The sequence below is a fragment of the Penicillium nucicola genome, assembly GCF_028828085.1.
Source record: "Penicillium nucicola strain IBT 29836 chromosome Unknown utg000006l, whole genome shotgun sequence".
Taxonomy (NCBI): Eukaryota; Fungi; Ascomycota; class Eurotiomycetes; order Eurotiales; family Aspergillaceae; genus Penicillium; species Penicillium nucicola.
In genome coordinates, this window is record NW_026643130.1 from 2,119,288 (window position 1) to 2,140,043 (window position 20,756).

At 50.1% G+C, this 20,756-nt stretch overlaps 11 protein-coding genes across 11 annotated transcripts; 8 read left to right on the forward strand and 3 right to left on the reverse strand.

Annotated features, from left to right (window-relative positions):
* Window positions 1-519: 519 nt before the first annotated feature.
* On the reverse strand, window positions 520-1,286 carry N7511_006819 (BTB/POZ domain-containing protein; the record flags this gene model as incomplete). The annotated part of the gene is made up of 2 exons (XM_057129196.1): window positions 520-952; window positions 1,069-1,286. The coding sequence occupies 2 exons, from the start codon at window positions 1,284-1,286 to the stop codon at window positions 520-522; spliced, it is 651 nt and encodes a 216-aa protein (XP_056983752.1).
* Window positions 1,287-1,875: 589 nt separating this feature from the next.
* N7511_006820 (ubiquitin-protein ligase RMD5) lies at window positions 1,876-3,276 on the reverse strand (the record flags this gene model as incomplete). The annotated part of the gene is made up of 4 exons (XM_057129197.1): window positions 1,876-2,094; window positions 2,128-2,919; window positions 2,969-3,096; window positions 3,156-3,276. 4 exons carry the CDS (start codon window positions 3,274-3,276, stop codon window positions 1,876-1,878), a joined length of 1,260 nt encoding a protein of 419 aa, XP_056983753.1.
* A 3,227-nt stretch (window positions 3,277-6,503) lies between these two features.
* N7511_006821 (Frag1/DRAM/Sfk1 family protein) lies at window positions 6,504-7,468 on the forward strand (the record flags this gene model as incomplete). The annotated part of the gene is made up of 5 exons (XM_057129198.1): window positions 6,504-6,567; window positions 6,629-6,710; window positions 6,780-7,022; window positions 7,076-7,281; window positions 7,344-7,468. The coding sequence occupies 5 exons, from the start codon at window positions 6,504-6,506 to the stop codon at window positions 7,466-7,468; spliced, it is 720 nt and encodes a 239-aa protein (XP_056983754.1).
* A 992-nt stretch (window positions 7,469-8,460) lies between these two features.
* N7511_006822 (uncharacterized protein) lies at window positions 8,461-8,862 on the forward strand (the record flags this gene model as incomplete). Its single annotated transcript, XM_057129199.1, has 1 exon — window positions 8,461-8,862. The coding sequence occupies one exon, from the start codon at window positions 8,461-8,463 to the stop codon at window positions 8,860-8,862; it is 402 nt and encodes a 133-aa protein (XP_056983755.1).
* A 666-nt stretch (window positions 8,863-9,528) lies between these two features.
* Window positions 9,529-12,108, forward strand: N7511_006823 (putative Sin3 complex subunit (Stb2); the record flags this gene model as incomplete). The annotated part of the gene is made up of 1 exon (XM_057129200.1): window positions 9,529-12,108. The coding sequence occupies one exon, from the start codon at window positions 9,529-9,531 to the stop codon at window positions 12,106-12,108; it is 2,580 nt and encodes an 859-aa protein (XP_056983756.1).
* Window positions 12,109-12,407: 299 nt separating this feature from the next.
* On the reverse strand, window positions 12,408-12,834 carry N7511_006824 (Tim10/DDP family zinc finger protein; the record flags this gene model as incomplete). Its single annotated transcript, XM_057129201.1, has 2 exons — window positions 12,408-12,588; window positions 12,737-12,834. 2 exons carry the CDS (start codon window positions 12,832-12,834, stop codon window positions 12,408-12,410), a joined length of 279 nt encoding a protein of 92 aa, XP_056983757.1.
* Window positions 12,835-13,253: 419 nt separating this feature from the next.
* Window positions 13,254-15,023, forward strand: N7511_006825 (uncharacterized protein; the record flags this gene model as incomplete). The annotated part of the gene is made up of 4 exons (XM_057129202.1): window positions 13,254-13,527; window positions 13,580-13,735; window positions 13,788-14,213; window positions 14,266-15,023. The coding sequence occupies 4 exons, from the start codon at window positions 13,254-13,256 to the stop codon at window positions 15,021-15,023; spliced, it is 1,614 nt and encodes a 537-aa protein (XP_056983758.1).
* Window positions 15,024-15,185: 162 nt separating this feature from the next.
* N7511_006826 (uncharacterized protein) lies at window positions 15,186-16,390 on the forward strand (the record flags this gene model as incomplete). The annotated part of the gene is made up of 3 exons (XM_057129203.1): window positions 15,186-15,237; window positions 15,285-15,437; window positions 15,528-16,390. The coding sequence occupies 3 exons, from the start codon at window positions 15,186-15,188 to the stop codon at window positions 16,388-16,390; spliced, it is 1,068 nt and encodes a 355-aa protein (XP_056983759.1).
* Window positions 16,391-17,293: 903 nt separating this feature from the next.
* N7511_006827 (acetate uptake transporter family protein) lies at window positions 17,294-18,278 on the forward strand (the record flags this gene model as incomplete). The annotated part of the gene is made up of 3 exons (XM_057129204.1): window positions 17,294-17,631; window positions 17,704-17,878; window positions 17,961-18,278. 3 exons carry the CDS (start codon window positions 17,294-17,296, stop codon window positions 18,276-18,278), a joined length of 831 nt encoding a protein of 276 aa, XP_056983760.1.
* A 443-nt stretch (window positions 18,279-18,721) lies between these two features.
* N7511_006828 (uncharacterized protein) lies at window positions 18,722-19,180 on the forward strand (the record flags this gene model as incomplete). The annotated part of the gene is made up of 1 exon (XM_057129205.1): window positions 18,722-19,180. One exon carries the CDS (start codon window positions 18,722-18,724, stop codon window positions 19,178-19,180), a length of 459 nt encoding a protein of 152 aa, XP_056983761.1.
* A 1,210-nt stretch (window positions 19,181-20,390) lies between these two features.
* On the forward strand, window positions 20,391-20,743 carry N7511_006829 (uncharacterized protein; the record flags this gene model as incomplete). Its single annotated transcript, XM_057129206.1, has 2 exons — window positions 20,391-20,648; window positions 20,702-20,743. The coding sequence occupies 2 exons, from the start codon at window positions 20,391-20,393 to the stop codon at window positions 20,741-20,743; spliced, it is 300 nt and encodes a 99-aa protein (XP_056983762.1).
* Between the last annotated feature and the right edge of the window lie 13 nt (window positions 20,744-20,756).

Genomic DNA, 20,756 nt, shown 5'->3' on the forward strand with positions numbered 1-20,756 from the left:
AACCTATACAAACCCGACCTAACAAGTCGTAGAAACAGACCCAGAACCCAACTCACCAGGATCATAATCATCCTGAAAAAAAAAAAAAAAAAAGAATCCAGTCAGCAAGCACCAACAACAGCAACAAAGAAAAAGACTCACCATATGATTACACAGAGCAACAAAAAGATCAAAGAACAACAATCCCCCCTTCTCCATCTCCATCTGCATAGTCCCACTCCGCATAAAAGTACTCCTGGACCTCACAATCAGCGCCAGATAATGCGCCCGCAGTCTAGACTCCGTATCAGGCGTGTTGGCATACGCAAAGCGCGCACTAGCCAGAATCGTGCTGACAGATATATTGGTATGGAGGCCCTGTTTCCGGAGAGCGAGGCGCTGGAGCGTCGGGAGAGCGTATTTTGTGGCCGCGCAGCTGGTCACCCCCCATTCGCATTAGCATTACTGTCGTATTGAGTTATGGATTCCTTTCTTCCTTTCTTCCTTCCTTTTTTTTCTTTTGGGGTTGGTGGGAACTTACTAAACTGCGGTATCCCGCAATATTACACATCCTGCTTGGTGGTGGTATACAGTCGCCATTGCGCCGGCGCTTAGGTCTCCGTCTCCATCGCTGCTGGATGGGTTGAGGTCTGCGTCTTCCAGTTCCCAGGTTTGTTTGTTGGCGTTGTGTCTGAGGCGTGGGTAGTAGTCACCTTTGTAGAGAAATTCGAGGATGCAGGAGAGGACTTCGGCTTGTTCCTCCGGTAGGTCGATGAGCTTGTTTCGGGGTGGGGTGCGGGCTCGACTTGGGGTTGGGGTTGGGGTTTGGATCTGGGCTTGGACTTGAATGTGGTTTTGGGATTGGATTTGAGCTGCGAAGAATGGTGATATGCTTAGGATTGCTTCGTGGGCTGCGAAGAGCCGCTTTTGTGGTCCCACACGGAGCATTACGATTGGGGATGTTGGGGGGGATCTATATATCTTGATTAGTTTTGTTTTTTTGTCTTGTTCTGGGGATACTTGGTAGGATTGGGGATTGTATCTCTTGTGCAGTGCTGGTTGTCATCTGGGCAGCTTTTCTTCACGTACGTTACGTCTGAGGGATTCTCAAATCTCTTCTTCCGCTCAAGACGACGCATTCTGTCCGACGAAGTCGAACAGTCTCTCTCGCGCTGTCTGGCTCGCTCTCTTTCTCGCCTCTCTCTTTCTCTCGGCGTCTGAACAGCTCTCCGCGACTGAGGCGTAAAAGCTGAGGATTTGCCGGCGCGATACCTGGGCATAGATGGAGTTTCGGGTGTGCGCAGCATGATAGCGATCTAGTATTGGAATTCAATTGAACAGAGGAACATGGGGAGAGAAATGGGAATGGGAATGGGAGATATGAGAGTCAGGGGCTATTCCTATTTATTAAGCTACCGATACCGATACCAGATTCAGCTGTAAAACGAAGAAGAACTGAGGTCATATACGCTCAACTCGACAGAACGCGTCTCAGCTAGTAACACGCGTAACGCGTAAAGTGGAAAAGGGGCGCGTGGTCACGGGTTCGGAGATTGCCCTTCACAAATTTGATAGATCATTTTACTTGGAGCTTGCCATTGTGACCTGTAGAATGGTCATTTTACGAATGGGCTGTGCTAGGGTTTTGGTCAAGTTCATGGGTGCTTGATTGGCTTACTGTACTTACAGTAATACCAAGGTGAAACGATTGCAAAACTGATGAATCCCGCACTAGGTACAATGCAATAATCCAGATGACCCACCGAAACGCCGATGCTGAAGGCCTCCGAAAGAAAATAGAGAGAGAGAAAAAAAGAAACCATCCCCGCATCCCGCATTCCTCCAAGCGCCACATGCCAACAAAGAAACAAGAAATCGAGAGAAGAGGGTCCGGCCTCACAGGAACACTTTGCGCGCATCCTTGGGGTGGCTCTCGCTTGGACAGTATGGGCATTTGAACCGGTTGCTCTTACCAAGACGCTTCAGTGATTCCTCTGCGATGACATGTCCACAAGGCATCATCATGGGCGGATTCTCGTCTGTGGCTTGTTCCTTGGATACGGGACAGACAAAGATCGAGTGGAAGAGGTAGGAAGGTGGGAGGGATATTTCGACCTAGTGAGAAGCAATTAGAATGATACAACAAACATAAACAGCGTGGCGGGGGTTTCCTACAGGAAGCTCGTTCTCGGATGTCCACTCGGTGCGCTTCGCTCGCATGATAGTCTGTAATTTCAGCAGCGTTGGCAATGCGATTGCACCGGCAGTGGCAGCGATGTAAAGTGGGGAGTCTGCGGACAAGCCGAGGAGAGAACAGAACTCGCGCGTGAAGAAGTGGGCCACGTCGTCCCATGCGGAGGCAGTATTGAAGAGAGACGCATAAGGGGAAGCTTCGAGGTTGGGCGAATAGGCCATGGCACCAACAAGCTGCTGCACTTCTCGTAGGTATCGTGGAACAAACACATAAAACTCACGACGGGCGTATGCGAGAGCTTCCTGCCAGCCTGCTGGCCCGTCTTGACCACTCGATCCGCCGTGATATAGCCACACATATTGGAGACGACAAAGCTCAAATTCCAGATTGCTGCCTCGCGCTTCCAGAGCCTGGCGGTGTTCCCTCGACCATTCGATTGCTGGTAGGAGGTTCTTGTGTTCTTGTAGTTGTTGGAGAATGTAGTACATGGAGGCGAACTGCTTTCTAATCTCGGTCGAGGGGACTTCATCGATGTCGAGTAGGTTTGTGGTGGCACTCGCACTGGCGCTCTCGCCTTTCTGTTGTGTACTGTTCGTTTCACGATCGGAGATCTCGGAGAGGAAGGTGGCGGCGACGCCGAACTGACCCTCCCGGAGGAGGTGCATCGCAATCGCGCGGTTGATCAGGTTTTCTTGTGAGGAGAGGGCATCGTGATCGGTGCTTGGAAGAGGACGGTCTTTGAAGAGCTAATCACATGTGAGAGGGGGTCTGGTGGAGGAACTGAAAGACCACTACCTTATCGAGAGATTTGGTATATTTGTTCAAGCCACTATGGGTTTCCTTCAAGCTGTCGTTGATCGAGTCAAATGACGATTTAACTGGCGTCTGGAGCTTGGCCATAGTAACCGGCGCCGACTCGGGGTCTATCAACGAACAGTGTCAGTTGGAGTGAGCGGGGAAGGTCTCTACATGGTTGACCGACCAGCAGCTATGGCATCTCGGGCAGATTGCAGAAGTTCGATTGTCGACTGGACATTCTTAATGCCTTGAGAAGCCTTGAGCCTCTTCATGAGCCGGTCATGCTCTTTCTGGACTACTTCCATGTTGGCCGGGGAAGCGGAGGTGATAAGGTTACCGCAAACCGATTCCGCTGGCCATGTGGAGAGGATGCAAGTATTAATTAATCGTAGCCTCAGAGCAGTATATACGCAGGCAGTTTCACAACAGCGCAACAAAGCTAGGATATGAAGAGAAGATATCAAGTCCGCTACCCGCGGACAGTAGCTTAATCTTGTTCCGGCTGATCGCCTGACGACATAGTCCCACGTGATTCCCCTCAATGCGGAAGAGATCGTGACATATTCATAATCCACGTAGTTTAAACCACCAAGCGCTGCCAGAAACAAATTTAATCGGCAGTAAGGGAGTTTTCCTCTCCGTGGACACTACTGTATTATCCCCTGCCTTGTTTGCTGGAGCTATTGAACGGTCAACTGCTGTCCACACCGCCATTTTTCTGCCACGGGCTGGTCAGCCAACCAGCGTGTCCCCCGTGCCTCGGTTAAATGGCCTGATCTAGACTAGCGCCAAGTCTATGGCGGGTATAATAACCTCGTTCGCCTCCCGACCTTCCTTTCCTTTTTTCTTTCTTCTTCATCCAAGTGCACGGGTTTTACACGCATCAGTGAGGAGACATCCGAGATCGTGTTTTTGCTAGTTGAAAACTACCAAATTGACCACTTCAGCCGGCCCCTTGGGGAAGGCTGGGAATTTTTGAACAAACACATGCCCTGACTCTCTATTGTCGAGGTCAGCTTGGTGTTCGCGATGTGAGGCCTTTTAACCAACGCGCGGACACCATCACGGTCGGCTTTTCATCACTGGTCCATCCTTGAGATGGCTTTTGGAGAAGAGATATTCCACCAGTTCCACTTTGTAGAACGTAGAGTTCGTAATCTCGGTTTGTTGACGTGGTCGCGTCGCACCGATACTGTCAACAAACCCGTCACCCACCCAGCCCCCTGACTATGAGGTCGGTCGCGATCAATGTCACGGGCATGGTTTAGCTCGTGTTCCTCAGGCTCTCCTGATCTAATCGTCCTCTCCTGCTGATGTTGTGCCGCAGTGCCATCCCTGACATGATCCCCATCGTCAACGCCCAACAGTTCTACGTGTCTCAGTGCGGCTGAACAGCTGGACATATCCCTTTTCCCCCTCCGCTCATTCGTCAACAGTCGCCAGCCCCCAACTGTTCTCTCCGCCGTGACCACTTCCACGAGACACTAGAGGCATTAGTCTGGGGATCATCAGGAACGGTTTCTCCTAGCACCAACCGATTTCCCGGTTTGATGGAGCTTTGCAAGATTTAGAGCTGGGGCAGATTCCTGATGTTGTCATTACTGACACCCAAACACGGTTACGGTAATTGCGCTGACTGAGATTGGCCGGCGTTGAATCTCGCTGCCGATCTCGAGTTCCCCGATCTGCAGTACAGGTAGGTCATCTTGAATGCACAGTGGTCCAGGGCGCATTCTACGACTTGGTCCTCTGTGCTCGGGTCTCTATGATCATCTATACACGGGCGCTCCCCTATACTGTTCTCTCATGCCACTGCGATCGCGAGCCAGTCACCCATTACACACAGCCGACGAAGCTAAGTTAGTTGAGGGTGGTTGGTAAGCAGTGCTGACCCGGTCCAGATCCAGATAGATGATACTGTCGCGCTTATCCTCTTCTCTCCTTGTTCAATTGGCCATGTTAGATTGAAGTGGTCCTTTATGCCGGATGCCCGGATGTTCACTGCCCCAAAATCCGCGTAGGCTGGCATCTGGTGAGAGTCCTAACCCCATGCAGCCCTGGTGCCTGAAGCAAAGAGTTGTCTAAACAGTGATATTATCCTACCAGTTTTCTTTCTCTGCTATTTTTATTCTCTCCCACTACAGTACCGTACAGTAGAAACACAATCCATCTCAGTCACGCGACCATTCGGGCTTAGTTGACTATTTTGTGACTAGCCCCGGATGATGCGCCTCTTCCTTGGCCGAGGCGCACTATGCGATCTAAATTACAATGAACCCCTGTCCTTTGCAGGAGGCTACATTGTTTCGGTTCCGTTTTGTTGTTTCCTCGCTTTGTGTCAAGTTAAATCATTTTTTCCTTCGGCTTGAGAAAGTATGTTGGCGCTGGCTTGTTTTTGTATCATCGAACCTTATCCACATTAAGAAATATATAAACAACCTCGCAGGAGTAATGCTACTAGGAAGGTTTGCTTTCCAATAAGAGTGCAGTCGTTTAATTTAATCAACAATAAATCCGTGCGCCACGGAACACAGTCAATACCTGTGTTGGTCCGCTAGATCCGGTAGATACATCTAATATCGAAAGCCTTTAATAGTTGAGACGTCGGGTGTCATATCCGCCTTCTTTGTTTTCGGACCACTGTATGGTGCAGATGAGAACTGCAAGACATGGCTTCCCGGGCGAAAGAGCAAGGTCTTGATCTTTGAAATCACTTACCATGCCGAGGACTCGGGCGCTGAATTCTAGTGGTCGGACGGGCCAAGACGCCGGAATTGCTAATTTAGCAACTTCCACGCTAAAACTGTTTAACGTTATTCTATCTGTGCGGCTTGTCCCGAGTGGCTGATTTCGAGCCTTGGTCTGTGGAAAATCCATGCATTGCTTTGTGTCCAGTCCATTGATTACGCCGTGCCTTTGTATACGCGTATGGCGTGTTATTCATAGATCCACCCCTGGAATGTGGCATTGACTGTTGCATATTTTGACACCACACATCGGCTAGGGTCTTTGTCATGAAAACAGGTTCAATTCTGCTACATGATACCTGACACTTCCCACAATGCATTCCTGCGTGGATTTGGCTTTCAGATCTCTCAGCAGCAAACATGGGGGCGTGTGGGGAAGCAAAAATGGGTGAAACATTCCCCAAAATGGACCTCACAGCGAGTCAATGGCCTGCTCGACCAAGGGTAAACAACGAAACGTCTCGTGTATACCATATATGACAAACCTATGAAATTAGTTTCCGCCAGCATTTCCCAGAGCGACTATCTTATCCGAAACAATCGAGGGGTCTATTTCCCTTAATTCCCTTAATAGACCCACATACCATCATTGTTGTCATCGGTAGGCAGAGTAAGGATCGACAGGCACAATTCTTTGTCGCCTGAGCACACACGCAAGGTCAACTTCTCCTTATCATCTGCTCAATGCCGATGTGACATGGCTGGTATCCAACTTCACCAGCCGTTCATCTCTTGTCGCTCCTTATAGACTATGAGTATTGCCGAAACCCGCTTCTTTATACCTCATGTCGCTTTTCTCGCCTCCTCCTCCCTGGGTCTTTCCGACCATTTCGGCCTCGACATGGCTAGGTGAGCTTCTCTTCTATCTGTCCACGGTCGCTGTTGGGCTCAATTTAACCGCTGTGTGTAGCAATGCTGCTGGCTATGCTGGGCCACTGGACTATGATCGGTGAACCGAGATATGGCCTGATGAAACCTGGCCAGAATATCCCGTGAGTATTCTTCCTAGACGTCATCGGACCAGAATGACTTCGATAATCCAGTGAACTGACACCCCCAAGTTTCATCTCTGATATAGGAGCACAGGAATTGAAGCCCTTGTTCATGATAGGATGTATCACAACAGTATTGCTTCTCAATCTCTCATTTTATCAATTCATCCAAAGCAGGGGATACGTCAACAAGCTCTGCACACACGCCTCCTTCTTCTTCACAGTGATAGGAAGCACTGGTTTGATCCTGCTATCTGTCTTTGACAACATTGACCACCATTTCACACATGATGTTTTTGTGACTATCTTCATGTATGTCTCCGCCAAGAGATCAGATCATATTATGCCTTGCTAACGGCCATAAGTGTGGGGTATCTGATTAGTGCCGCCCTGATGTGTCTAGATTACGTCCATTTAGGTATCTCCCATGCCCTGCGCGAGCCTATGATCTTCACCAGCTTCGTCATCAAGCTGTCCTTCATCATTGTCGAACTCACCCTCGTCATCGTCTTCCGCGTCACCGAGGCTATCCATTATAAGGAGAACAACATGGCTGCTACCCTTGAATGGGGTACGTCCCCCCCACTCCTCACGTCATTGCTATCGTTGAGATATGCTAACTAGCACCCCTAGTCATCGCCTTCGTGTTCACCGGTTATATTCTTTCTTTCATCGTCGATCTACTTCCATCGACTCAAAAACAGCTCCATGTCGAAAAAGGATACGAGCAACTCGAGATGGCCATGGCGTATCCATAACCCCACAGCCAAACCTCATTCACTCTTTTGTATAGACTTGGCAATTCGTTAGCGTTCTTTTCGTTGCCAAGTGTGATTCTCTGTATATACTTCTACGCTCGTGACATGAACCTCGGAACTTTCAATCCCAAAATTTAGCCTCGAGGTAGATCCTCGGCTACAATTACAATCAGCAATTGAATCTGCAAGAAATGACTGTTATCCCTGACTTCATCTTTCTCTACAAAATGGATACCAGCTAGTGGCAATGGTTCCCTCTCCCAATTTCAGTCCACAAACCCAGTTCCGGACCCAGCACGAGCAGCCAATACCTCCGAAGATTGTCCATGACTCTTTTTCATATCCAAAATTAGGATCCCGGAATCGCTGCAATGGAAATCACGATTCAACACTACAGGGCTGAAGTTGTGGGGAGTGGTACGTACGCTTCCGCATCACAGCCCTAACGCCAAGACTCGGCGGAAGACCGGCGCTTGCTATGGACGCGCTGCTACGAAACTTTACAAAACTCAATATAATGCTAATTTGGCCTGGAAAGCTGGTCAATGTTGTATGTGTGGTAGGTTTGTAGACAATAGGTGGCTACGTGATATAGCTTCACCGAAGCCCCAGCTGGAGTATCCGATCAACCGATCTGAAGACGTGCGAGTACAGTCTAACCATCTAGTGACGTCCTCCGCCATCGATCGATGCTGGCTCAAGTGGCGGGATGTATCTGGCTCTTGATAGGTCCTTTGCTACTCCACATCTGATAATCGCAGTCGTAAGAGGTGACTCTGTTCCCAATTAGAGACTAGGATGTGCCCAGAGTATCCTGCTTGCTATTGAGACTCTGGAGGGGGTGTCGGCGCCACTCTTGTTTATAAAAGGGGACGAAGGACCTCTCTTCTGGCCAGAATCATATTCATATCTCCTTCTCATACTCATACTCATTTTCATCTTCACGTCTCATCTCTTACCTTTAACGCCTCATTTCACATCAACCACACATAATGGGTCTCTTCAGCCACCACCACGACCACCACAACAAGGAAGAGGGCCACCACGGAGGCCCTCAGCACGGCGGTCCCCAGCAAGGCCCCGGCGGCCCTGGTGGTCCCGGTTTCGGTGGTCCCCAGGGTGGCCCTCAACATAACGGCGGCCCCGGCGGTCCTGGAGGATTTGGTGGCCCTGGAGGCCAGCAGGGAGGACCTGGCTTTGGAGGACCCCAGGGTGGACCGGGCGGTCCCGGTGGTCAACACGGAGGCCCTGGAGGCCCTGGCGGATTTGGCGGTCCTCAGGGAGGTCACCAGGGAGGTCACCAGGGAGGTCCTGGTGGACATCACGGTGGACAGGGAGGACCCGGTGGCCCTGGTGGCCCCCAGGGAGGCGTATGTATTCCTCTCAATGATTGATATTAGAGGGTTTGCTGACGTTCGTATAGCATGGCGGTTGGTAGATGGATTCTTTGATTGCTATGACCCGGGTGGATATAACAAGGCTATGGGTTATTATTGCTGAAGTTGATATCAAATAGCTCTCTCAAACTGCCATTGAGACCTCTCTTTATCGCAATATGATTGCCCTCTCGCTGGACGAGCACGAGGGTGGTTCTGAATGAATTGATTGGTTCTTTGACCCCGCGTTTGACTTGTAGAAGAATTAGCACATGAACATGACATCGTAGGATTGTTCCATATCTGTCTCTAGTATCTGTCAATGTAAACCATGTCAAAAGTGAAGTGCTGACAATTATCCTCCCAAAGGTTGACAGTAGATCAGCTCACCGCCCAGTGACGTCGCCGCTCTTCGGAATTCACCTTAGAAGTCTGCGAAAGCCGCCAAGGCACTCGCCCAGTCTCGCTGCTCTTCGTTCCGGGCTCATGACATGCCCAAAGACTCGTTACCTGGATATGTCACGATCGTCCCTATTTGAGGCAAAGCGCAGGAGGATCGCAGGAAGGTCGGCACCTCCCTTGGCATCTTGAGTGTCGGAGAGGCAGCCAGTTGGAGGCTCAAATGAACCCCTAACCCATTCATTTCCGCCCAGCAAACACTCCTGACAGGGGAAACCGCCCATCATGCAGGCAAGTGCCCATGCTACACCATCGGCGGAACGGAGCGACCCCATGCATACCATACAGACCATACAGACATCGGAGAGCATCATGCGAAGCCCCTCCTCCAACACAAACGCAATCGACCAGTCTCCCCGGCAAGGCCACCAGAAACTCGTCTTCACCGACCCAGTCGCCCTCCGCTACCTCGAAGAAGATCCCTCGACCGATGTGCTGCACCGACGGGAGACGCTACAGGGCTATGAGATCTATATTGTTGAGCAGTGGGCTTGTTCGCGCGTGCATCCTACATTTGTGATCTCGACCTATACCGGGGATCCATCGCATACAGTAATTGTTGGGGTATTGAGCGTTCCAACGAATGAGGCTACATGGTCGCCGCGGCTGCGAATGTACTTTGATGCCATGAAACAATGTCACGCACGGAAGAAGGAAACACCACTGGGCACTGTTATGGTTACAGATCTAAGTTCGTTCCAGTCTGCTTTGAGTGTCATTCCTGTTCCCGCCGGCGACATCAAAAAACACAGGGAGGACTTCATTGTGAATGAAGACTTGAAGAGACTCGGTTGCGCTGGTCGCGCGGGCTTAAAGCTTCAAGCTCCGTCGGCTGCGACCGAAGCCAAGTTTCATCAATTGTATCGGACGAGTGAGCGGGTTCCGCTATATGCTGCTGTCATGGAGCTGGTTAAGCAGTGCCAGATCGCTCTCATGGTGTTCAACAAGCTCGCTCCGGAATACGTGGACGGACTACTTTGCGATGTGACCGAAGCGGCCATCAGCGATTGGTGGACAGATATTGGTACGGACTTGTACAACATCGAGCCGAGTGACAGTAATTTAGGACCGACAAGTGTGGCTGCTTTGCTGGGGACGCTACTCGGAGCGCGAAACCGTCTGCATGCATATGGTGCCCCGGTGGGAAAAGATGCCTTTGACTTCGTCAATCTCAAGAGAGGAATTGGCAGTTTTCAAAAATCACAGAAAATGAGGAAATCTCGGCGATTGGACCGTCATACATTGGATCGGTTACACCGCGCCACGGCCAAGGCTGCCAATTCCGAGGGCTGGACCGATGCGGTGAAGTCTACTATGGCGGAGCTCAGTGGACAAGGCGGTGAAATGGTCATGGGTATGGTTCGTGGGCGTGACAAGGGTGGCATTGCCGATATTGAAACACTTGATCTGGACGTCTTTGTTCAGTGTTGCAACGGAGAACGAGCCAAGTGGTTGTGGCTGGGTAGGCCACGCAAGAGTGGCTTTGAGGATGGCTTCACGCGCGGCAATGGATCGGACATGATGTTTACGACTGATGACCAGGGTGGTTATGTCTGGACCAGTCGCAAGAATCATTCGACAGAAGACATGCACGAGCGTATTAGCTCCACATTTGATCGGTCCTGGAAGATGCCAGAGCCCCCAATCGTCGAAGAAAAAGAACATCGCAAGAAAGGTGTCAGCGGACGTGTTTCAGATGCTCGTGCAGGCTTGGGACGCTTCAAGGATGCAGTAGGATTACAGGGCCTTCGTTCGCATCATCATCAACATTCCCGAGAAAGCGCGGAGCTGACACACGATGCTGCTTACCGTCCATCGATTGATAGTGACTCCGAAATGCCCTTTCGTAAGTCTCGCACCGACTCTGGTTTCCGATCCTCAGAAACAAAGATTGGGGCTGAAGTGGAAGGCCCTATCGACGAGGAGTTCGAACAGAAGTCCTCTGCATTCTCGCCAGTTCCTGAATCGGCAGATATTAAAGCACCAGAAATTCATATTGAACCTGCACCGCCCTCTGCTGAATATGATACAATACCCCAACCCGATCAGCTTACGCCGCAACCCGAAGTTATCGACGAGGAGTCTGACCTGGAGCGCGTTATCTCTCGGTCAACAGCAGCATCAAGTGATCGTGATCGTGAAGGCTCAGTTAGCGGTCTAGCTGTCATGGCTCTACGACGACCACAAAGCTGTGAAGATTTCCAAATCAGTGAAAGAGAAATTGAACGAAGAGACAACGACTGTGCTAGACATCTATCATTCAGCACGGTCGAGGAAGTGGTACTCACATGGGAGCCAATTGGTAACAAACCGGTTATCAAAGTTACCGGCAGTCTGGAAGACTCCATTGCCCAAGAAGACATGCTGGCATCCGAGGGACGTATCTTTAGTTCTCGGATTCTAGATTTGAGCCAGCAAACCGTGCCGTGGGTTGAGCGGCAGGTTGATTCGGTAGACGGTCTCAACCAAACCCTCTACGACCACCATGAAGATCTCAACTCAATCTACCTAGAACGGTTTGCCGATTACCAAAGACTACGAGAACGATCCAGTGACATTCTCCTGGATGAAAATCACCACCTCACCGATGGCGTGAAGCGCGTTGAGCTGCTAGGCGCCAAACTGGACTACGAGCTACACGTCCTTGAGTCCAAAGTCGAAGACATGGAGGCCGGCCTGAGCGACTTCGAACGCCACATTACAAATGTCGAGACGAGAATCAAAGCCTTGGTTGAAGGCGAAGAACAACACAGCACATCATGGACAGCCTGGTTCGCCCGCATCATGGGCTTCTCACCCCACTGACGAAAGTTTGTATGATAAGAGATTCATTTGTTTCATTCTCCTGTTTTTTTCCTTATTCCACCATATTGTACATATTCAGATAGATCGGCTGTTTCCTAGCCATCCACCCGGTGATGGTATAAACGTGTGACACCATCATTGAAACAGATCCAAGTTCCCAGTCGGCCGAACCAGTCATATAGCCGTAAACCAGAAGCCAAGATAGTATCAGATCAACCCGGGCTCTCCAGCGCGATGGCTGCTAGAGCCTTCTTCTTCTCTCCCCTGTTCAATTCTGCAAGCTGAATCGTTTGACATGCTTAGAAGCCCATGCCGCCACCCTGCTTGTTGGCAGCCTCGCCCTGCATCTTCTCGCTGACCTTGATGTTGACGTCGAAGAACTTGGAGACACAGCGGTCCAGGCAGACGGACTCGCCCTTGTTCAGGTCGCCTTCGCGGTAGTCAGCGGGGACACACTTCTTTGTGCAGGACTCGGTCAAGCTGTGCGACGAATTATGTTAGTTTACTGGAGCAAAAACCGGAACAGTGATAAATCGGGTCGATATCAATCGGATTGGGAGTTTCGCAATGCTTGATAGCAATAGACCTTCTATTGCTCACCCGGAATTCCGCGCGACTTTGGACTTACCGGTTGAACATGTCGGAGATCATCTCGACTTCAGTCTCGGCGGCAGCAATCTTCTCTGCCGAGGACATCTTGGGGGCACCGCCGAAGAGGAAAGACATGGTGAATGGTAGATGGTAGGTTGTAGATGGGGAATTGGAGTTGTAGGTGTAGTGTCAAGGTGATGGGCTATTACGGAGCCCAGGGTGGAACGGGAGAACTGGTCGGAAGCTTGGGCCACCCGCGTGGAAAAACTCGGTCCTTTTGTTCTTCTCTTCTTCTTCTTCTTCTCTTCTTCTCTTCTTCTCTTCCACAATGTGATTCTCACAATGATTTCAACCAGGTTATTACAACATGGGCGAAGGTAAGCTACAATTGCATTTGCTCTTGCATTTGCTTCTCTTTTACATGATGATATTATACCCCCTGCATTAGAACCGCTACAGTAATGCCCTTCGGGGCATATGAACACTACTGGATTTTATATCTGATACACAATTGATTTTGGATCAATCTCGTTTTTTGAATACCTTCTCGAGCATTGCTAACTTCCAATTTCAGCGCAGGATCGCGACTCGCCCGCCCAGGTCGGCTTCTGCAGACCGGGAAACTAACACAGCACATACACGTTCGGATGAACAGCTCATCGTCAGAGAAAGCCATACAGGATCGATATCAACAATTGAAATATATCTGTGGAGATCCATACCCTCGTCTTAAAGTGAAACCAAACACAATGACCTTGTCCGAGTTCACCTCGCGATACGGCGAACTTGCCAACAAGGATACAGTAGAAACTACGGTCTCCGTCTCTGGTAGGTTACTTCTGGCCAAGTTCCAATGCCCAAGTACTTAGATTAGTGTTAGGTAGGGTCCATACCTCTAGAATCGCCGGAAGCAAGCTGGTCTTCTTCGATATTGGCCAAGACGACCATAAAGTCCAGGTGATGTGCAACGTCCAAAGTGTCGCCTCGGCCGAATTCAAAAGATTCTTCCGTCTGCTACGTCGGGGTGACTCTTTCTGTATGTCTCTGGCTCGAGAGAGTCTTGTTTCGCCTGCTAAATGGTGTTATAGCTGTAACCGGTAAACCGCACCGCACTGCGCGAGGTCAACTCACTATCGATGCTACTGAGCTGCCGACGCTGCTGTCGACTTGTTTCCATGATATCCCTGTTCACGACACCAAGCATGAGGTCTCGCCTTTCCCTCGCCATGTTCAGTTCTTGGCCGATCCCTCTACGATGGATATCATCAAGGCTCGCTCGGCTCTCACCCAGTATCTGCGTTCGTTTTTCGTGGAACGTTCCTTTATGGAGGTCAACACCCCCATTGTTGAGGGCGTGGCTGGTGGTGCCGTTGCTCGCCCGTTCTATACAACCGCCACGGAGTTCTCGGACCGACAGCTGTCGTTGAGGATTGCACCAGAGCTATGGCTGAAGCGCATGGTTGTTGGTGGGTTTGACAAGGTGTTTGAGATTGGACCATCTTTCCGAAATGAAGGTGTGTGAGATATTCCAACCACACCATAAGCCCAAGCTAACAGAGGCCACAGGCTTGGACAAGACACACAACCCAGAGTTTACGACCTGCGAATTCTACCACGCCTATGCCAACCTCGACCACCTAATAGCCATGACTGAAGAGCTTCTCTCGGGAGCAGCAGCCCTAGTACAAAAGCTGAATGCACGAGGCACACTCAACCCGACTACAGCCAACTTCACCGCACCATTCCGTCGTATCGACTTCATCACCGGCATCGAAGAAGCCATCAATCGCAAACTCCCCGATCTCGAAGACCCCGAAGCCCTCGAACAACTCCGCACCATCTTCACCGACCTCTCCCTCTCTCTTCCCAATAACCCATCCCTCCCCCGCCTCCTCGACGAGCTCTGCAGCCAATACGTCGAGCCCCAATGTATCGATCCGACCTTTATCATCAACCCTCCTGAATGCCTCTCTCCACTTTCCAAATCCTTTATTCACCCCGTCACCAACCAGCGTGTTGCTGCACGAGGCGAGCTCTTCGTCGAGGGCAAGGAACTAATCAACACCTACGAAGAGGAGAACTCGCCGTTCGAACAGCGCCGCAAATTTGAGGATCAGATGCGGTTCAGCAAGGAAGCTAACGAACCTGGCGAGATCGATGAGAGTTATCTTGAAGCCCTGGAATGGGGTCTGCCTCCTACTGGCGGATGGGGATGTGGCATCGACCGTCTTGTTATGTTGTTCACAGGTGCCAAGCGCATCGGCGATGTCCTTCCTTTTGGGAATCTCCGAGCTGTGACTAGACGGGCTGGACAGGTCGAGTAATGTCGTGAATTGTACAATAGATGAATAATATCATAAGTTTCTACGATTACTTCCCTTAGCGCGAATAACCGCAACTTATCTGATAAACTCGAAGCGGGGAACCTTTTATTCTCTTCCTTTCTCTTAATTTCTTCAATTTTTCAATTCTTCAATTCTGGAAACATGACTCCCGTTGCTCAGGCGGTTACTGTGAGTCTGCAGGAACTCATCGATGGTAAGTCCGGTCATGGAACCTCAAAGAGTCGGTGTTAACCCAGACAGGAACTGTCTCCTTCGACACCCTAACCGAAGCCTTTGGTCCAGCCTCGCTAGGCATTATTGTGGTCAAAGACCTTCCCGCAACATTTGCAGAACTGCGCAAAACAGTGCTATCAAATGCCTCATACCTGGCTGCCCTCCCAGAAAGCGAACTGGGTAAGTGTGTGATACTCCAATTGTCGTGCAAACCCCAAGACCAATCCTCCCCCCAAAGACAAAACTGAACCTTACTAAAATCCCCCACAGAAACACTCACCAGTCCAGAATCCAAGTATCTAGTCGGCTGGTCCTGCGGCAAAGAAACGCTAAAATCAGGCCACTTCGATACACTCAAGGGTTCGTACTATGTCAACTGCGCTTTCTACCAAGACGCCTCACTAGATAGTGCGCCTGCGGAGGGATTCCCCGATCTACCGCAGTACACTGCGCCCAATATTTGGCCATCACCGAGCAGTCTCCCCGAATTCCGGGACAGTATTGAATCGCTATGCAGTCTAATAATCGACACAGCGGCGCTAGTCGCCCAAGCATGCGATCGCTACGCCGAGGCCAACATCGACGACTATAAACCTGGGTATCTGCACCACGTCGTGACGACTAGTTTAACAACAAAAGCGAGATTGCTACACTACTTCCCCGGAAATGAGAGCACGACTGATTCCAACCCCGACGCCGATGACGACTGGTGTGCCACTCACGTCGACCACGGCTGTCTGACCGGCCTAACATCCGCAATGTTCCTCGACGAAGCGGCATCCCCCCCAACCCTCGAATCCGCTCCGTCCGCATCACCGTCTATCTTACCGGAGTTATCGCAGTCCCCGGATCCCGCAGCTGGGCTTTATATTCGCTCGCGCACCGACGAGATCGTCAAGGTCAATATCCCGAAGGATTGTCTCGCCTTCCAGACGGGCGAAGCGTTGCAGCTGATCACGCGCGGGAAGTTGATGGCCGTACCGCATTTTGTGAAAGGCGCCAAAGCTAGTCCTGGGCAGAAGATTGCCAGAAATACCCTTGCGGTGTTTACGCAGCCGAATTTGGCCGAGGAGGTTACTCCTGGTCTTAGTTTCGCTGAGTTTGCTAGGGGGGTTGTGCAGAAGAATTACTAGGATTGGGGTTGAGATTAGGGTTTCCGAGATTTGCGCTTCTATTCTGTCTTCTTCTCCTCGATTTGACTTTGTCTTTCGTCTTTCGTACTGTGTGATATAGTGCGTAGTGGACAGGTAGAAAGTGAATATAACGTTCACGTTTAACCGGAAACGGCGAACTACATCATCTCCAAGTCTCCTCTCAGGGTCAACCGCATATCAAACCCAACATACATCAGTGGACCGCATATTCGTTGCCACTATTGACCCCAAGTGACGCACTGCCCGCACCTCGGCATGCATCGTCGGTATTGACGGTATGCGACCAAGTTGCCAAGAACCCGAGTCCTCCTCACTCGCTCTCTCGATGCCGATTTCTCCACCCGTTCCAACTCTTTCCGAAACAGTTCTGAAAATTGCGCGTTGATACTTGGGGTTCTCCGCATTTCCCCATGGGTTTCGCACACGCAGATCATTAGTCTGCTGGTCCGCGGTGGATCATCACTTATTGCGTCTGGCGCTAGGGCGTACGGATCTGGAGCTTGTAGGTTGTGTCTCCTTCTTTTCGAGCCGACTCCTTTCCCGTTCGTGGCTCATAGGCTGCTTTCTTGTTTTTGGGTGTTGGTGATCCGTTGGTTATGCTTGTTGATCCTTTTGCAGATGCTCATGCGGGGAAACTTTGTTCTGGAAATTGGGAGCTGGGGTTGTGTTCAAATTCACTTTGGATCTCATAGAGTGGTTGGGCATGTCTATATAAAGTCAATGAAGCTCGCACGTTAGAGTTTTCTTCTGTGTCTTCTGTTTAAGTCTGTTGAATCGCGATCCCAGGCGATTCCCCCCGAACCAATCCCCTCTGAACTATACTATACTATACCTAAGCCCTAACTACCCACCCATTCTCTCCAATTGATCAAATACACCAAAATGTCCCACGAAGACAATGGCATCAGTGTCAAAGACACAAACCAGACTTCCTCCTCCAGCGATGATATCGACACCGGCCGCTTTGGTCCCCTGGCGCATATCAACACCGCCGAAAGTCGCTACGCAGCCTTCGGTGGTGAGGCTCAACCGGGTCTATGGCGCGCCCCTAAGGATCGCAAGATTGCCAATCCGGCGCCACTGGGACTGTGCGGCTTTGCTCTGACGACGTTCATTCTTGGATGCATCCAGATGGATGTGCGCGGTGTCACGCAGCCGAATATTCTTGTTGGGCCTGCGTTGGCTTATGGTGGCTTTGTGCAGCTTTGTGCAGGGATGTGGTATGTTGCCTTTTCTTTTCCGTGGATGTATCAGAAGTTGTTGAAAGGACGTTTGCTAATTGCTCCTTCCAGGGAAATGGCTATCGGTAATACATTCGGTGCAACTGTCCTCTCTTCCTACGGTGGATTCTGGATGTCCTTGGCTATAACCTTCATCCCCGGTGGATTCAACATCATGGGTGCGCTCGAAAAGGCAGATGGTGGTTCACCTCTTATGTTCTACAATTCTTTTGCTCTGTACCTCATGGTTCGTACTGCCTCCTTATGTCCCGTGTATCCAGTATCCAATATCCAAGGATGATGAAACTGACATTTTTCCGTGATTCTAGGGCTGGTTCATATTCACAACAATTATTTTGTTCCTAACCCTCAAATCCACTGTCGCCTTCTTCTCCCTGTTCTTCTTCGTTGACCTTGCGATTCTGATGATCGCCCTCGGATACTTTTATCCTACCGGTGAATTACCCAATGCCAATTTGCTCAAAGCTGGAGGACTGTTTGCGCTTCTTGGGGCTTTCTTGGCTTGGTACAATGCCTTTGCTGGTATTGCTGATAGCAGCAATAGCTTCTTTTTACCTCCTGTTGTGCATTTCCCTTGGTCTGAGAAGAGACGTTCTGCTAGGATGAATGAGAAAAGTGTAGTGTGAGATCGAAATATGAGACTATGATATGTTTATTGCCCTATAGATCCATGAATGGGACTATTGCTTTTGAATCGCACTTTATCGAACAAGTTTCAGGGACTTCAACTTTATAGTGTATCACGTGCCAACACCACGCATCAGTCTGTTCAGTCTGTGCGTGGACGCTAACTGCATCTATAAGAGCCCTAACCACTGTCGAGAGCAGAACTGAATAGTCAGTACTCACATGTTTGTAATAGTCAACGTTAATCCTGTACGAGTGCCGCCTTGTCTTCCGCCGGATCATTATCGACCCTCCTGATATAAGAATGGGAAAGAGTGACCCTGCCCGAGTTGACATTTCATTTGACACTTCCATGGGTTTGAGTCCCTCATATATATCATTCTATGATACTTCTCTCTCTGCACAGCCCCCGTATTCTCTAAATATCAACTCAATATTCAATATGGAGGTGTTTACCGATGCAGAGCTCGATTATCCTTGTAACAGCTGTGGTATTATGATTGGCAACCATGACGAGAAACAAGAATATTGCAGAGGGGAAATAATCAGAATTGCCTCACCTTCCCATCCCGCTTGGGAAGGCCTGATATTCGACACACCAACACCATCTCCTAGCCCACCCGTTGAGCTGTTCATGGCATTAGGCATTCCCTGGAATCCATTTACTTCTGCTAGTCGGTCACCTCCCGAGGCTGAGATTAAACCAGACCTGAAGACTACCGGAGCCAAGAACATCTCGCAATCAAGCATGTCACAGAATTTACGCCCCGACACAGAAATGATACGCCGGATTCCCTCTTCCAACCCGGTAGCCCGGCCAAAGCGTCAGCGGTTCCTCGGCGATTTATCAATCAAAATAATCCCAAGCAATTCCTCATCTACACCGACGGTTCCTGCTTGAACAACGGCCAAGCCAACCCCAAAGCTGGCTGCTCGGTTTTTTTCCGACCTCCGACTCAATCACGCCAGTATTATGGCCACTTGAAATTTGCCCTCGAGCATCAAGGCCCCTCAGGCGAGTTCCACCGACAGACAAGCAACCGTGCAGAGCTATGGGCTGTCATTGCAGCTCTGCGGTTCCGAACCTGGGCTGGTGATGGATTTGATAGTCTGGTCTTTGCTAGAGACTCTACATTTGTGATTCGAGGTAGCACGGACTGGATATATGCATGGATCCATAATGACTGGCAAACGAGAGAAGGACACCCAGTTAAAAACCAGGACCTTTGGCAGTGTCTTTTTGGAGAGATTGAAGAGGCGCATAGGGCAGGATTGCATATTCAATTTTGGTGTATCCCACGAGCTTTGGACGAATTAGCGGATCAGTATGCAAAGGAAGCTGCTGAATTGCAAAGAAGCGATTGGTTTACGGACTTGGTGTCCCCCAAGAATCGACCTTGCAGTTTTGGTTGCCTCCTGTTCATTCATCGCCTGTCAAACCTACGTACATCGGTAATTGGCTGGTTTTGATTAGAAAATTCAATTGTATATTCCAAGAGTGGATTGAGGTCAACCCTAACTACCGGCCAGTTCCTTCTTTAGCGGTTAAAATAACTTAGTGTGTCTTTCCTTCAATTCCCCTTTGTTCAATATTCGGCAAGAGATCCACTCTGCTTTGCCAAATAACCTGTTAACTAAACATTCAAGAACCACTTATAGTCAGAAAACATCTAGGAAGCCACCTCGTCATTGCACCAATCTTGACTCAAATTCATGGAACAAGACGGGACGGAGTACAGTTGCTCGTTTATAAAATTATCAACCACTTTAGCTTCATCCCTGAGCTGTACGGTTGATCGTCATTTATGTCCAGCCCACGCAGCCTTCTCATTGAGCGATCTGAGTGGATCGATTGATAGTTCGATTCGAAGACGCCGAAATCTCGCCGATCCCTTCCGCGGTCTAGTTAGTGGTGTCAATCATCGCCGCTCCGAGCAATAAGTGGAAACTCTAGCATCTAAACTGCTCCACGACCAGACCTTGGAATATTTAATGTCTCCCAACACACACGGCTGTCATTCTCTCTCTCAGATCTCTCCTTCATCTTCAATTCCAACTTCAACTCCAACTCCCAGTCTTTCATTTACCCATTCCACTCCTTCACATTCACAATGTACGCCTCCAGCATCTTCGTCTTCGCCCTCGGCGCTCTGACTGCCACTGCCTCCCCGGTGACTCCTTCTCCTCTCCTCTCCCTGAAGGCCTACTGCCCCGGCAAGTACTTCGTCAACCCGCAGTGCTGCTCCACCGACCTCAAGCTCGCCGCTTTCGACTGCAAGATCCCCTCTGGTGCCCCCTCCAGCCTTGCGGACTTCAAGAGCACCTGCTCTGCCGAGGAAAAGACTGCTCTGTGCTGTCTCATCCCTCTCGTAAGTTTGATCCATGACACAATGTTTTCTCTGCATATCTAACACGGATATAGGGCGGTGCCGACCTTATTTGCAAGGATCCCCAGGACCTGTAAGGAATTTCTCGAT